This window comes from Haliotis rubra, unplaced genomic scaffold (genome assembly GCF_003918875.1).
Source record: "Haliotis rubra isolate DU_JTF1 unplaced genomic scaffold, ASM391887v1 Scf705, whole genome shotgun sequence".
NCBI classification, from domain to species: Eukaryota; Metazoa; Mollusca; class Gastropoda; order Lepetellida; family Haliotidae; genus Haliotis; species Haliotis rubra.
Genome location: NW_025767419.1, coordinates 386,113 through 402,331, shown reverse-complemented (window position 1 = coordinate 402,331; position 16,219 = coordinate 386,113). Strand labels below are relative to the sequence as shown.

The 16,219-nt window shown below is 40.6% G+C and overlaps 1 protein-coding gene across 2 annotated transcripts in view; it reads left to right on the top strand.

Moving 5' to 3' along the window:
* The window catches only part of LOC124258999 (glutaminase kidney isoform, mitochondrial-like), a 31,694-nt gene that overhangs the window by 11,526 nt on the left and 3,949 nt on the right, over positions 1-16,219 (top strand). Inside the window, exons 3-12 of one of the 2 annotated variants that reach the window (XM_046693059.1) lie at positions 3,154-3,290; positions 4,677-4,806; positions 5,761-5,840; positions 6,932-7,095; positions 9,155-9,246; positions 9,667-9,725; positions 11,627-11,677; positions 14,549-14,615; positions 15,175-15,225; positions 15,811-15,987. In XM_046693059.1, the coding sequence (XP_046549015.1) occupies positions 3,154-3,290; positions 4,677-4,806; positions 5,761-5,840; positions 6,932-7,095; positions 9,155-9,246; positions 9,667-9,725; positions 11,627-11,677; positions 14,549-14,615; positions 15,175-15,225; positions 15,811-15,987 (1,008 nt within the window). The remainder of the gene's footprint in view (positions 1-3,153; positions 3,291-4,676; positions 4,807-5,760; positions 5,841-6,931; positions 7,096-9,154; positions 9,247-9,666; positions 9,726-11,626; positions 11,678-14,548; positions 14,616-15,174; positions 15,226-15,810; positions 15,988-16,219) is intronic. The other variant, XM_046693060.1, reaches the window with a different exon arrangement.

Below are 16,219 nucleotides of genomic sequence, written 5' to 3'. Positions count from 1 at the left end.
GTAATACATGACCATAATTCTCTTGCACCAGCTTGCTGAAATGTTTCACCCACTCATATATCAGGTTCATGTTTTATCCTACATGTAACAACACAGCAGAACATTTATGTGTATCATGTTTATCTAGTGATTCATGAAGTCTTGGTAAACAAACACTGCAGGTTTATTTTGGGACATCCTTGCGCTATTACTGACCATGACCTTGTGGATCAGGTTCTACACTAACATTGGGCAAGGGAAAACAAAACCAACCCCAAACTAGCCTGTCAAGGGAATATTTCTAACAACATATTTACTAATTGGAGGCATCAGTAGGTTTTTAACTAAATGATTTAATTTTAAATAACCTTGGCATAGTATAAATCTTTATTAAACATTTCAAATGCCAAAACAACAAAGTTTCACCAGATCCTACACTCGTGATCCAAGTGTATGTGAAATCATGGAATGACGATCAGCTTGAGTGACCATCATTGCCACAGACATTGCCTGAACATTATCTCCAAGCAAAGGTTCTCTTTAGGTACTTGATAATATCACAGTGTTTACCAGGGAAATAGTGCAATTTCTAAACACTAGTAAAGGAAGGTTTTTCATGGTAAAATCAACTGTGGTTAAAACTGCTCTGTTCGTGATGACGTTTTCTTACTTACTGGTTGTTTATAGAGTGACATTATCGATAATGTTCAAATGGTTGGACAGCAAGATTTTCGGAAACATTTATGGTCACGTTTGTGTGACAACATATACTAGCCACATAAAGAAACTGTGCACACAGAAAATTCCTTCAGAATTGGAATACAACACAGAAAAGACGAAATGATGTAGACACTTTATAAGCTGAAGTATCAGGCCACAACAACATGTCAAAAGAACATGAACAATATCCGTAACAATGACGTCAGAAGTTCAAATTGAGTAGGGGGTCACACAACGAAGTCACAAAGTCAATAACGGGTATGACCACCATGCGCGTGAAGCACAGCAGTGCATCGACGACACATATAGGATACCAAATGAGCATTGAAGGCCTGGGGAATGGTTTGGGACGTGGTCACTGCCGTCTGGAACCTGTGTCTGAGATTATTCACCCGAATCCATCTGTCCTGTCTTGGCGTCGTTACCCGGGGACGCCCAAAACGTGGGTGGTCGTCGACGTCATTACTGTTTCCATAACAACTGACTAATGCAGATATCGTGTTACGATGGCAATGGAAATTTGCTGCCACCTGTTGTTGGCTCATGCCTGCTCGAACCATTCCAATGGTTTCGTGACGTTGAGCTGATGTTAAATTTGGCATGATGTGCATGTGAATTCTCATGTGAATTTGTGAACGTTTGAATGACCAAAGATCAAGCTTTCGACAGTGACATCAATTTCTGAGTTTCACATGTTGTGTGCAGCTGCACAGGCTGCACGTGCAGTAACACATTGCAAGTCCATAGGCCACCAACAATGACGTCACGTCGCCTGGCACCTGCATGAGCGTTTGATTGTCTCCAATACTTGCTATGTTCACACCTTTATTTATGTATAAAGACACTGTCTGTCTATCTTTATATTTTCTGTGTGCACAGTTTCTTTATGTTGCCAGTATATAAGCCTTCATGTTCTTTTCATCATTGCAATAAATTACCCATGGTGGTTAGGAGGGTCTATTTTTGTTAAGTTGACTCAGATATATAGATAGTGAGACACAATCAGGCAGAGAGTCCTCTGTCACGAAGGGCATGCTTTTGTGGAGTTTATGGTTCACAGAGTTTTGTCAGTCTGTAACTGATGCTTTCTTTATGGAGTCTAGGCCATCAGCCCATAGTACAGACTGGAAGATGTAACCATTACAAAATACTGTTAACTTTTCCTTAGGAGAATAAGTCAAACCTTTAAGAGAATGAATTATAATTTATTCAACTCAACTCAAGTGTAGAATGATATTGCAAGTCTAGATTGCCACAGTTCAGAGATTTAGATTTATTCTGGGGTCCATTAGGATTCTATTTGTTGATATATATTTTAAAAAAAGATGCTTTAATTTCTGGTACTAAATGTTAGTCTGGGTCAAACATATACAGTTCATTGTATAACAAATATTTAGGCATTTTTTATGGCCGTAAAATTATAAAATGACACAATGTGGCCTACCCCTAAGGTCTAAGTACATGATACAGTTAAGAATCACATTGTGCTTATGCTCCATGTTTTATACATGTTAGTTGTTTTGTGAGTCTGTGTGTTAAAGACATGCCAACCTTCAGGCAGGAATGGACATTATCATTAGACTTTAAGAAGTTCATACTGGCTGGATGGTATGTTGGAGCGATTGTCTACAGGAGGTTGTTGGTATATTATTAAGATTTCCCCTTTCTTTACTTTGGTGAATGGATTCTCTGTGTATTACGTGACATTACTGAAAGTGAGTCAATCCAATATTTGCTTTAAAAAATACAAATTAGTGATCATTGTTACATGCCTGTCTATTGCAAGATACTTATGTAATAATGATTTAATTTTTTCTGTAGTAGTTTTCTTCTTTGAGAGGCATGTTTAGAAGTTGGAGAATCAGATAAGGACAAAACTTTATGGATGTACAACTTCTTTATTCGGATGGTGTGACGTTTCGATACAGAAGTACATCCATGAAGTTTTGTCCTTATCTGTGGTAGTTCTGTTCAAACTGTATTTATTTCATAAGTCTCAAAGATGCTGTTACTTCTATTACTGCTTTCATGCCAGTTCTTGCTCTGAAACTTATTACAGCTGCTTCTCTAGCTTTGCCACAATCCTGTCCTTTGTTATGGTCAAATAACCATGGTAACAAGAATGTGCATGCAACTGGATTTAGTGACACAACACTCTTTGTATGAAAGTTATTTGTGAATCATTCTTGAATAAGCAGCATGCAAAAGCTATCAAGCAGGCAACGAATCATTGTTATCTGTTGGTTGGTTAGATAAACTCAGTAACCTTGTTGTGCCAGTTTTGGAGGTGGAAACCTTTCTCCCTTATATTTCACGCTGTCGGTTACTGGTATCCCTTTGTTAGTGAACTCTATCTGTGACACACCTGTCCATCTTTTACTGATACATGTCCGTGACTGAGGTATTCTTTGACTGATCTGTTAATTACATTCTCATCCCTTGTTCCCAACACAGGAGCTGGAGAAGACTGGACTCAGGGAGACGGACCATCGTCTGAAGGAATCCATGGCCAAGATCGCCAGCATACAGAGTGAGAACATCAAGAGAGAGGGGCATGCATATGACTTCCTGGACAGAGGGACGTTTAAAAAGTAAGCCTGTCACACAACGGGAGACATATATATACTACACTCGGTCTCATTACATACAAATTATATGAAATGAGTGTCCTTCCTATGGTATCTGACCGAGGCGAGCGAGGTCAGAAACCATTTGAAGGTCACGAGCTTCGTATAATTCGTGTGTAATGAGACCGAGTGTGGTATTTTTTATAATTACCCACGTCTTACATGCATTGAATTGACAAAATAGTGTATTTTGTTATTGTTATGGTTTCAAACCGAAACCGGTTTCATAAAGAGGTTGCGGACAAATTTTGTTGTGTAGTACACTTTTGCATGACGTCACACTGTATTGACGTCACTACTCTACGCCATTCTCGTCTGTCCCCTTGGTAACCGACGTCACGATGCATGTCAGTTGTCATCGCCTCACGTACAGCCTCCTACAGTTAACTAGACTGTAGCACCCCGTTTCTTCGGGCTTGCAACTGCTTCACTCGGCTAACATCACTGGTGGAAACATTGCGTTAATGTTTTTCGATGGATATAATCGACTCACAATTAAACAGCGACAAGGCAACGTTCACAATGTTTACATTCCCACAATGGATCTAAGTTGTAGAATGAATGAATTCACGTGTTTGTTATGAATGAAGAGGTAGTTCCGTCACAACGTGACCTAACTGAGAGGTCATCGGTTATCCAATCAAATCGTTTGAATCTCGGGTCAAGTCGTTACAACACAGGTCAACGCGATACGACACTCATGTGATGTACGAGATCAGTATGCAACTACCCATACATTGACCACGTGGGTAATAACTCAAGGTAGAACACAGGCAGAATACAGCTCTCATAACATGAGCTGGTTGTCATTGAACAGCATGAATAATAATATTAAGAAGAAGAAGAAGAAGACTGAGAATAATTATAATGTGCCTTTTCCAGGCTAGATATCCTGCTCAAAGCGCACAATCTGATTATTATTACCCCGGATAACCCAAGCTGCCTGTTAGGCGCTAGAAGGTTAATAGTCTCATGACTTATTTCACTGTGTACCCATTTTCTGCTGGGTGAACAGAGGCAATTTTGAACAAACTCACTTGCCTAAGTTGAGACCACATGTGTCACATGTGCTTCGTTGTGGGACAGGACTGAAGTCCTAGAAACACTCAGGAGTCAAGCTGCCAAACACAGTCACCCATCCAAGGACTCTCCGTGCCCAACGTTGCTCAACTTCAGCTGATTGTGACCTGAGCGCTATGCTATATATTACACAAGATCTTAGATCCAAAAGTAATCTTTGATATAGTGTAATTGTTTCCTTTGATTGGTGAATTCTGTTGTGTTATTTGAAAGTGTGATTCACTTGATGTTGGGTGAGACATCTTGTCACTGCTGTTTACTGGTTTGCAGGTGTATTGCAGACAACATTGTTCTCATCGCTAAGGCATTCCGAGAGGAGTTTGTGATCCCCGACTTTTCTACCTTCTGTCGGGACATTGACAAGCTGTATGAGAAGGGCAAGTCCAACACAGCTGGAGCGGTCAGTATCGGTGCACTCTTAGTGACAAGCTCTCACTCACACACTCTTGTTTCAACATTTCATGTATCAGAATCCTTCAATGTTCATGCAGAGGTACAGATAAGCTGTGTATCTGCGTAAATTATGCAACTATTTATGTGAAAACTCAATTCCTATTAGTCTGTTGGGTACAAGTACGCTTGAATTTTTGTAAATACTCAATAAATGTGATCTTACATTCGTACACACAAAAATGTCAAATCTTAGCTTGCGTACCGGTGAATAGATAAAATAACTGAGGTATATTGAGAGGTTCTATTTCAGGACATGAACTTGACAACTTGCTGTCTTTCTTATCGCTTCTCATATTACAGATCAAATATAAATAACAAACACTAACATTTAAACTTTATTATGTTTTTAAAATTAATGGAAAATGGCAAAATACCCAATTGAGTTTGAGTGAGGTGAGTACAATCTATTTGGATACTAAAGGAACATTAGGATACATGATTGAGATGAACACAAGTGAGTACATAACTCAATGACCCAAGAAGTTATCTGTAGCTCTGTTGATAGCTTATACTACAAGTGCATCCTTATTCTCATAATAGTGCAAGTGTAGTTAGCATAGCTATTGTTCAGCTGCCATCCAATATAAGGCATCACATAACGTTCATATCAACCTATTTCTAAACTGCCAGCTGGCATCCAAGACACCCATTATGTACATATCAACCTATATATGTGTGGGGCATCATCTCAACCATGTTTCAATGTCTTTCTCTCTTTGAGACATCACCCTACATCCATCCAATGGCTAAGTTTAACCTTAATCTATGTGGGGCACTGTACAAACTGAATGTCCGTGTCTTACTCTCTCTTTTATGTAGCTTCTTACATCCATCTGACAGCTAGGTTCAGCCTAAATCCTTGTGTGGCACCGTCTGAACCCTATTCCTCTCTCTCTTTCAGCCGGCATCCTACATCCCCCAGCTGGCAAGGTTTAACCCCAATCTGTGGGGTGTGTCCGTCTGTACAGTAGATGGCCAGAGGTATATAGTATAACGCTCATATCAACACCTGTGGAGATCTGTGTTAGATTTGTTCTACAGAAACATGCTGTGTGAGGTGACTAATGGAACTGGCCATCAGGCTTGGTGACATGGTTGACACATTGCTTCATGTCCCAACTGCATAAACTCATGCTCATGATGTCAGTCACTGATTTGTGGACCGCCTCCGTGGTGTTGTGGTTAGAGCGTCCGCCCGGAGAGCGGAAGGTCGCGGGTTCGATCCCCAACCGCATCATACCAAAAGGCGTTAAATTATGGTACTTGTTGGTCCCTGCCTGGCGCTCGGCATTAATGGGTACAACAAGGACTGGTCGGCTCGGAGTCAGTATAATGTGTGTGAGTGGGGTATTCATGCTTCACTGTGGCATGGTATCTCAGTGGTCTAGCACTATAAAACCAGCTTAAGTCTGGGCTAGTACAAGCAGCCACACATACACATACACACACATGCACGTCGTCATATGAGCGAAATATTCTCAAGCACGACGTTAAACCCCATTTCACCTCACCTCACCTCACTAATTTGTGTGTTCAAGACTTGAGTATATACAGACTGCCATCATATATCTGGAGTATTGCTGTGTGTGGTGCCATCATATAGCTGGAGTATTGCTGTATGTGGTGCCATCATATAGCTGGAGTATTGCTGAGTGTGGTGCCATCATATAGCTGGAGTATTGCTGTGTGTGGTGTTAAATAGCAAATCACAACAAACAGGGTATCACTGTATACTTGAATCACGACATGTTGATAAAAATATCACCAGCCAAATTAATGTGAGTAGTTATTGTGATATTATATGTCTATTTAGCAACATTGTATTGTGAATAAAGACATGACACATTATTTATATGGTACACTCCTTTGGACAGATATAAAGTTCCCACTGGATTAGTTCATAACATTTATGAATAGGTCACACCCTTTTCCATATTTATACCATTCTTTTAACTGAACATACAGTTTGTTCATGAAATAATGAAACTACCAGTTACTTGAAACATGTTTGTGTGGGTGCCTATTTGACAATGAAGCATGATGATTGATAACTTGACTGTTTACATCATTAGGTATTCCATTGGAGACACTGAGGTACCGTCCTGCCTACAGTCAGTAAGCAAAGCCATGACATATGCCCTAGTTCTCAGTGACCTGAGCTCGGAGGTTGTTCACCAATATGTGGGCCAGGAGCCGAGTGGACAGCCTTTCAATATGTTGTGTCTCAACGCAAACAGTGAGTCGCAAGCCTTCCTTTCTCCTGAAATGACATTTTTGCTTTGCTAGGTATTCAGTTGGCGACACCACAGAACCATTCTGTCTACAGTCTGTTAGTAAAGCACTGACCTATGCCTTAGTTCTGAGTGACCTCGGGTCCGAGGTCAGCCATCAGTACGTGGGCCAGGAACCCAGCGGACTCCCCTTCAACATGCTTTGTCTTAATCCCAACAGTGAGTAGGCCCCAGTAGTATCCCCTCCATGTGTAAGTACTTGTTCCAACACTACGGAACAGCTTTCATTCCTGCTGAAATATATATCAAAAGTAACATTCTAACTTAAACAACTCCTCAACCATTATTGGTTAACCCTGATAAGAACAACCTGTATATAATGGTGTACCTTGTAACTAACTGCTGTGTTCAAGTGTACCAGGTAAGTTCTGTTTATGATCCCACTAAGCCTCCTTGTGTCCTCCTGAAAAATATGTATGGAATGTAACATTGTAACTTCTTCAGCTCCTCGACCAAAAGCCCTTCTTGCTTAACCTTGATTATAAGGACCCTCATGTAATCCTGCTCCTTTGTACATTACTGCTCCTTTTGATCAGTTCCGCTTCACCCTTAACCCTTTTTGGTATGACTATTAATGTCTACATTATATTTATTTAGCCTTACAACTGGTCCCACTTACAGGGAACCCAGTTTTATGATTTTTCTTTTGCCATACTTAGTTGTTGTTATTATATTCTACCTACTTAATGGACCGCCTCAGTGGTGTAGTGGATAGAGCGTCCACCCGGAGAGCGGAAGGTCGCAGGTTCGATCCCTGACCGCGTCATACCAAAAGCCGTTAAAATATGGTACTTGTTGGTCCCTGCCTGGCTCTCGGCATTAAAGTGTACAACAAGGACTGGTCGGCTTGGAGTCAGTATAATGTGTCTGAGTGGGGTATTCATGCTTCACTGCGGCGTGGTATCTCAGTGGGCTAGCACTGTAAAACCAGCTTCAGTCTGGGCTAGTACAAGCAGCCGCACATACACATACACACGCATGCATGTCGTCATATGAGCGAAATATTCTCAAGCACGACGTAAAACCCAATTTCACCTCACCTCACCTCACCTACTTAATGTCTACATTGTATCTGTTTAGCCTTAGCGGTGGTTTTGCTTGCAAGGTATCCAGTTCTCTATTTTTGCCATACTTAATGATTATATTATTATATTCTACCTAGCTCACTGATCACCAGGGTGTGTTTCACAAGTTGATTGTAGTTAAATGACTATTGCTACATACTTTAACTTACCCTTTGGTGTTTGTGGCCTGTCGACCACTTTGTGAAATAGCGTAAAGGTCTTTTGCTTCAAGATGAACCTTACAGATTTGCACATCTTGTATGTGCTAGGATTGGCTGATCAGAGCTTTAGAATCCCATTATCATTGCTTTGTCAACACCATGAATATATTTTTGGTAACCATTTGGCATTTTTTCCCACTATTTTAAAATCAGACAAGAAGCATCAGGAATATTTCCAAATAATGGCATCAGTTGGGCATCCAGTGTTCGTTTATCTATTTGTTCAGTTTGAAGAAATTGGCTTTGGTATGAGTACATGCATATTAACATTTTCTCAAAGTTTACCTAGTGGTTAAAGTGTTCGCTCGTCACGCCGAAGCCCGGGTTAGATTCCCCACATGGGTACAATGTGTGAAGCCCACTCCTGGTGTCCCCCGCCATGATATTGCTGGAATATCGCTAAAAGTGGCATAAAACTAAACTCACTCAAAGTTTATGTCAGCAATCCTGACAAATAATAGTCCTGTCTTATGTCATGCTCAAGTGCATCTTATGTCATGCTCAAGTGCATCTTATGTTTTGTCAATGAATGAAAACTCCATAGCATCCTGACATTAGCTTCTTCAATAAATCCAGTCTCATTTTTACCTGGTGCTATGGTTTTGGCAACTGTCAAATCATACAACATCTATATTTGGTAGAACCTTCTTTGACCCTTCTCAGTGATATAAGGTATATTGTCATGTGTTGTACAGGTATGTGTCACCTTTTCTCCACAGACAAGCCACACAACCCAATGATCAACGCTGGTGCCATTGTCACATGCTCACTACTAAAGAAAGATCTCAACCTCGCCGACAGATTTGATTTTGTGAGTGGTCATCTATTTATGAGCATGACAGATAATCATGAATGAGTCTTTGCATACCTTTTGATGAACTTGAAATTGGGCAAGACATTTCCATCTTGATATCCAGTGTATCTGTTTGTGACAAAGGATTTTCTTTTTGTTCCATAAGGATGCTTTGTCTTTAGTTCCCTATCCTTGCCTTAAAATGTTACTGTACTAGGGAGGAGGTGGTTGCAATGTGTGACCTCAGTGTTATATTCTCTATATTTAACATGGAATCAGTATGAAGTGTCAGGGTTTGTGTAGTCATATGGGCTAGGAGGGTCTCTTACACAGCAGTTCTTCTGATCATAGGCTCATATTCCAAGTACATGTATAAGAAATGTATGATACATAACTGATCTCCTTGCATCTGTTGTTGATTTTGCTCTGTGTCTTCAGACTAACAAGATGTACAAGAGGATGGCTGGCAATGAATACATGAGCTTCAACAACTCTGTGTAAGTGTGTTTAGTATGATCAGAAGCAGAGCTCATTGTCTGAACCTCATGGAACGTGTGCACACGCTTCTCACTACATGAGCCACATCGGTACAATGAATGATGCCCATTTCTGGCATCCCCTGCCGTGATGTTGCTGGAATAATGCTAAAAGCGGCGTAAAACCAAACTCAGTCAGTCTCACTGCATGAGGACCCATGTTTTAAAGGACTACTAGTTACGCTTGAGTGATACATACTTAAATCGGTGTCCACACAGATATGCTTTGGCCTGGCTGTCTTGGTGTGACATTGTACCTCTAGGATGGTGATGCTCAACCATCAACCACTGGTTCGCCTGATCCTGGTAGGACTGCATGCACAACAAATGTCATTGTCCAGGGAGAGACTTCATCACACCACACAGACAACATTTCTTGTGCCTTATCTCAAACTAGTCATCAGTCAGGTTCTTGTTGGTAGAGATTTATGCTTGTTAAACTAGTATACAGAGCTGTTTCCTTTAGATTTGTGTAGTGTATTAGAATCTAGAGTGTTTAGTTTTGCTGCAAGTCAGGCATTGCAGATTTACTTCCAGTCTAACATACATTCATCAGTAGTGTTTCTGACCCGTGAAGGTCCGGGTTAGAATTGATCTTCAGCAACCCATGCTTGTCATAACGGGATTGTGTGGTCAGGCTCACTGACTGGGTTGACACACGTCTTCGTATCCCAGTTGTGTAGACCGATGTTCATGCTGTTGATCCCTGGATTGTCTGGTCCAGACTCACTTATTTACTGACTGCCGTCATATAGCTGGAATATTGCTTAGTGACGCGTAAAACTAAACTCACTCACTCAGTAGTGTTTCTTAGTAGACTCACATTCCAGCCTAGTTCAGATAAAGCTTATGTTAACTGTAATTCTTCTTACAATTACTCCCAACTACCAAAAACTAAGATAAGCTAACCCACTACTGACCAACAAATTGAATATCAAACAGGCTTCAACTCAATTATGGCCCTGACTTGGCCAGAAGTGTATAACCCCAAGTAACTGAAGTAATCAGTCTGGAATATTGCAGGTTGCCCAACAACAAACCCCCCAAAAAACTCTTTTTGAATATGTCAGTTGATATCTTCTTTTGAAAAGTTGTATTTGGTGAATTTCACGATATGGGGTTTAACACCGTACTTAAGAATATTTCGCTCATATGATGATGTGCTTGCGTGTGTATGTGAGTGTGCGGCTGCTTGTACTAGCCCAGACTTAAGCTGGTTTTATAGTGCTAGCCCACTGAGATACCATGCCGCAGTGGAGCATGGATACACACATTATACTGACTCCGAGCTGACCAGTCCTTGTTTTAAAGTCTTTGTGTATGACGAGTGACCTTTCACTGTCCAGGCGGACGCTTCATAATGATGAAATGTAAACAGTGAAGTTTATTTACAGACCGCCGCCATATAGCTGGAATATTGCTGAATATGGCTTTAAACAACAAACCAACCAACCGACTTAGCTTAACTTCCTCTAGAATACACAGATGGATATATGTAATGTCTGCAACTCTGCAACAATGAATTGTCACAATAGGTTTGAACACTAGGAATTAATGGAGTCACTGGAACATTGTTCCTCTGTATGGCTAGTCTCAAGAAGATTAGTCAAACAGTTGTTAAGGAGGGTTAAGAAGACATACTTAACAATGGTAACTAGTTTTAGGATGTTCAGGGTAATCAGCCTTTGTTTCATAATGATGAAATGTAAACAGTGAATACAGTTACAGACCGCCATAGCTGGAATATTGCTGAATATGGCATTAAACAACAAACCGACCACTGATATTTTATGTGCACTTCACACACTTTATGGTAATTGCAGTACAAATGGTGTGTATTGTTTTGAACATTCCCATTTCAGTTATGAAGCATATTTTGACCCCAACGATCATATTTGTGACAGTGACAGGCGGTAAATATTACTTTTGCCAAGAATAATTTAATTACCGTAGCAAATGTTGCCTTTCGTTTGCTTAATTGTGAAGCTTTGCTTGCTTTCAAACTGGTTTATGGTTTCAAAATTCAAGCCCTGATTTTTTTATCAATTTGTTGGAAAAAAAACTTTATCTTTTTAGTTAACGAAAGGGACATTTTGTAATATTTTATCAATACAAATAGTTCACATTAATCATAAGACAGGGCTCAAAATATGCTCTTTGTGAAATGAGTTACTGCTCACTAATAAATGTCACTCATTTTCTGGAAAGTCTTAAAAGACCAAAATATTGATTTGTTTAAAAATGATCTGCGAATGTTCAAAAACATCACATACAGTTGAAAATAGTTTTTCTTTATAAATATATATTTTCCACTTTAAAGATTAATGGTGTTCAGTTCCTAAGAACAGATCAGATTTTGAGTCCTGTTACTTTAGAACATATTGATATGCTCTTTTCCCATGTAACATGTTTCAATGTTTAACCCTGTTGAAGCTTTCAGCTGTTGTAGCTCATACTAAATCAGATAACATGGCCTTGTTCTTGTTCTTCTGTCCCATAGCTGGTATACTACTTCTCATTGTAATACAGGGGAATGTTTGGTTCAGTTGTCTGTGACACCACAGTTTGCTGTACATAGCATGTTCCTTACTGTGCCAGAAACCTATGATCATGGGTGCACACCCATTATCTTAATTCTTCTTGGTTTGTTGGCACCAACCCATGTGTCTAAAACTCATCACATCTGACTTTCTTTTCATAAATGAAGGCGGGAGGGTAGCCTAGTGGTTAAAGCGTTCGGTCATCATGCCGAAGACCCAGGTTCGATTCCCCACATGGGTCACAATGTGTGAAGCCCATTTCTGGTGTCCCCCGCCGTGATATTGCTGGAATATTGCTAAAAGCGAACTAAAACCAAACTCACTCACTCATTCCCATAAATGACAGACTAGAGGGGATAAAACACTGTTCAAACACTGTGACATTAAACCAAGTTTACTCTTACTCCAAGTTATAATGAACAATATATACATTTAACATTTGTGGGTCTTTCATCTATTTTAAGCCGTTACTTAAAATATTCCTGCTTCTTTGGTTTGGGTGTTACAGATACTGTTATGGTAATCCTGTGAGCTGATGTCTGTGATGCTTCCAGGGCTGTATCAGTGTATAATACTACATAATCATGATGATATGGTAGAAGTCTACTTGTTATCCAGGACTGACTCCCACAGGAGATGTCTCTCATGTAAAATGAACTGCTCCCTCCCAGATGAGTTAAACATTGCTCTGTGGTTGCTCTGAATGTGACAACCAGGGGAGGATAACTCTGTGTGAACTAGCAGTGCTTGCATACACTGGTTCTCTGACAGTGCTGGCTGTGGTTGCTCTGAATGTGACAACCAGGGGAGGATAACTCTGTGTGAACTAGCAGTGCTTGCATACACTGGTTCTCTGACAGTGCTGGCTGTGGTTGCTCTGAATGTGACAACCAGGGGAGGATAACTCTGTGTGAACTAGCAGTGCTTGCATACACTGGTTCTCTGACAGTGCTGGCTGTGGTTGCTCTGAATGTGACAACCAGGGGAGGATAACTCTGTGTGAACTAGCAGTGCTTGCATACACTGGTTCTCTGACAGTGCTGGCTGTGGTTGCTCTGAATGTGACAACCAGGGGAGGATAACTCTGTGTGAACTAGCAGTGCTTGCATACACTGGTTCTCTGACAGTGCTGGCTGTGGTTGCTCTGAATGTGACAACCAGGGGAGGATAACTCTGTGTGAACTAGCAGTGCTTGCATACACTGGTTCTCTGACAATGCTGGCTGTGGTTGCTCTGAATGTGACAACCAGGGGAGGATAACTCTGTGTGAACTAGCAGTGCCTGCATACACTGGTTCTCTGACAGTGCTGGCTGTGGTTGCTCTGAATGTGACAACCAGGGGAGGATAACTCTGTGTGAACTAGCAGTGCTTGCATACACTGGTTCTCTGACAGTGCTGGCTGTGGTTGCTCTGAATGTGACAACCAGGGGAGGATAACTCTGTGTGAACTAGCAGTGCTTGCATACACTGGTTCTCTGACAGTGCTGGCTGTGGTTGCTCTGAATGTGACAACCAGGGGAGGATAACTCTGTGCATACACTGCATACACTGGTTCTCTGGTTCTCTGACAATGCTGGCTGTGGCTGCTCTGAATGTGACAACCAGGGGAGGATAACTCTGTGTCAATTAGCAGTGCTTGCATACACTGGTTCTCTGACAGTGCTGGCTGTGGTTGCTCTGTCATATGTTTAATCTTTCTGCCTGTCAGAGTGATTAGTGTAGAAGTTAGTCTTTATTTATGAAAAGGATATTGACAGGGTAAAATGATTTTCATTGGAACCTGATAAGCCATAACATCCCCTGTCCATCAATCCATTTGTTGCCTGCTTCTTCCAAGGCATGCACAGTGGCTCTCTGAATAGCCAACCTCCATCCCAACCTTTGAAGATTCTCCTTGCAGTCTTACTTGTTAAGGTTTAATCAACTAAGGGAATAAATGAATATATACGTTTGGGCTCCATCAGATTAAACTTGACAGAATTACAAGTAAAGTTGCCATCTGCCCACAGCTTGTTACTGGTGGTGTAATATAGGTTTGTAAGCATGTTTTGTGACTCATCATTGTGAGAGATACTGGGCACAAGCCAGTTTGCAATCCTTGCATGTCAGACACTATTTTAGTTTTAATATTTCAGTTTCACACAGTGCACTGCAAACTGGCTCTATGGTGTTGTGTTTGATATATGTTTATAATGTCACACCATATTTCCTCCTGACCATGATAACAATCTCCTTCTTTTCAGCTTCCTATCTGAGCGGGAAACAGCTGACCGAAACTTTGCCCTGGGTTACTATATGAGAGAAAACAAGGTAAGGAGGACAACTATCCTGAATTGGCTGAGTATGATTCAGAAATCAGATCCTTCGTATCAAGGTTTTAGAAGCCATGATGCTGACTGGCTGATTGGGAAGTTCACCTGACATGACCTTCTGTAGAGTTGTCCAAAGAAACCCCTCATATATTCACATAGAGAGGTATCTATTCAGAGGGAAAGTTTTTTTATGATTTTAGATTTTTATGAGATTTGGGCCTATTCTTCAATGGGATCTTCAAGGACCCTCTCCAGAAATGAAGCTGGTTACATTGTAGATATTCATAATCGTATCCAGCTTCTCTGCTAAATAGGCTGAATAATGTTCAACACAGTAAACTCAACCTTCTCATTCAGTCAGACAATGGTGACTGATGTCTGTTCCACGTCATGGTCCAGATGATGAATCCAGCTCTAGTTAGCAATAACAGGTTACCTGCAATAACTTATGTATAGTTTATTGTTGGAGTTCAGTGAGGCATCAGCTACTCACCTGCCTCATGTTACTGTAATCCAATCCAGGTGCAAATTTTGATATCCCACTTGTCTCATTACAGTGTTTCCCAAAGGGCACAAACCTGATAGAGCTGCTTGACTTCTACTTCCAAGTAAGTTTCTAATCTGCCAGGTGGTAAACAGCCCCTCCTGATCCAGTTGTTGTTTTGTAATATTTAGCTAACCAGTAATGAAGATCTAATTTGTACCCAGCTGTTCTATTACCACTCCTCCAACAAGCTTGAGGAATGACCCTGATCATCTGGTGGGAGACTTTTCATGATATCACATCACAAATCCTTATTGTTTTGGTATATCTTTGGAAAACAGAAATAAAGAATACAAATGATATTTGATTATTCTTAAAGAATCTTCCTCTCAGAAACTGCAAGGTCTGGAAATCTGAAACTTTGATGTGACATGTCGCAACACAATGACATCTAGATTAATTCTTAATGTTCATAAATCATAAAATATTTAAAGTTAGTCCTTCATTTCTGCATCCACTGGACTCATACCCAGAGAGCTGAGGCTTCATGAAATGTAGGGCCATGTGACTTTCAACAGCGACATGATTTTACATTTTTTGCTGAATACTGCTTTACTTGAATAACTAGTTAGCCACAATATGCATTATTTCATGACGTAACCAGTAACTTAAGTGAGCAAGAATATATTCCTTACCTTGTGCATTGCAGTGTTGCTCTGCTGAGATCACATGTGAGTCTGGTGCTGTAATTGCGGCAACGCTTGCCAACGGTGGCATCTGCCCAACAACAGGGGACAAGGTTCTCCAGCCTGCTGCCATCAGAGACACACTGTCCCTTATGTTGTCCTGTGGGATGTATGACTACTCCGGACAGTTTGCCTTCAAGGTACACAGATGTACTCAGTACTATGGGATGCATGTGTCCCTCGCCGGTGTACAGGATAGCAGGCTGTACACTAAGTTATGGTCATGGCATGTGTGAATATTGGTTATTTAGCAATCAAATGTTATAAACTCTTATTTTCATTGAAATATTTGTGTATGTAATTAAGATATGTTAGAATACCCTCATAATTTCAGTATGGTTTCTCAGAAATTTGATGCAGGTCAGTTGTCAC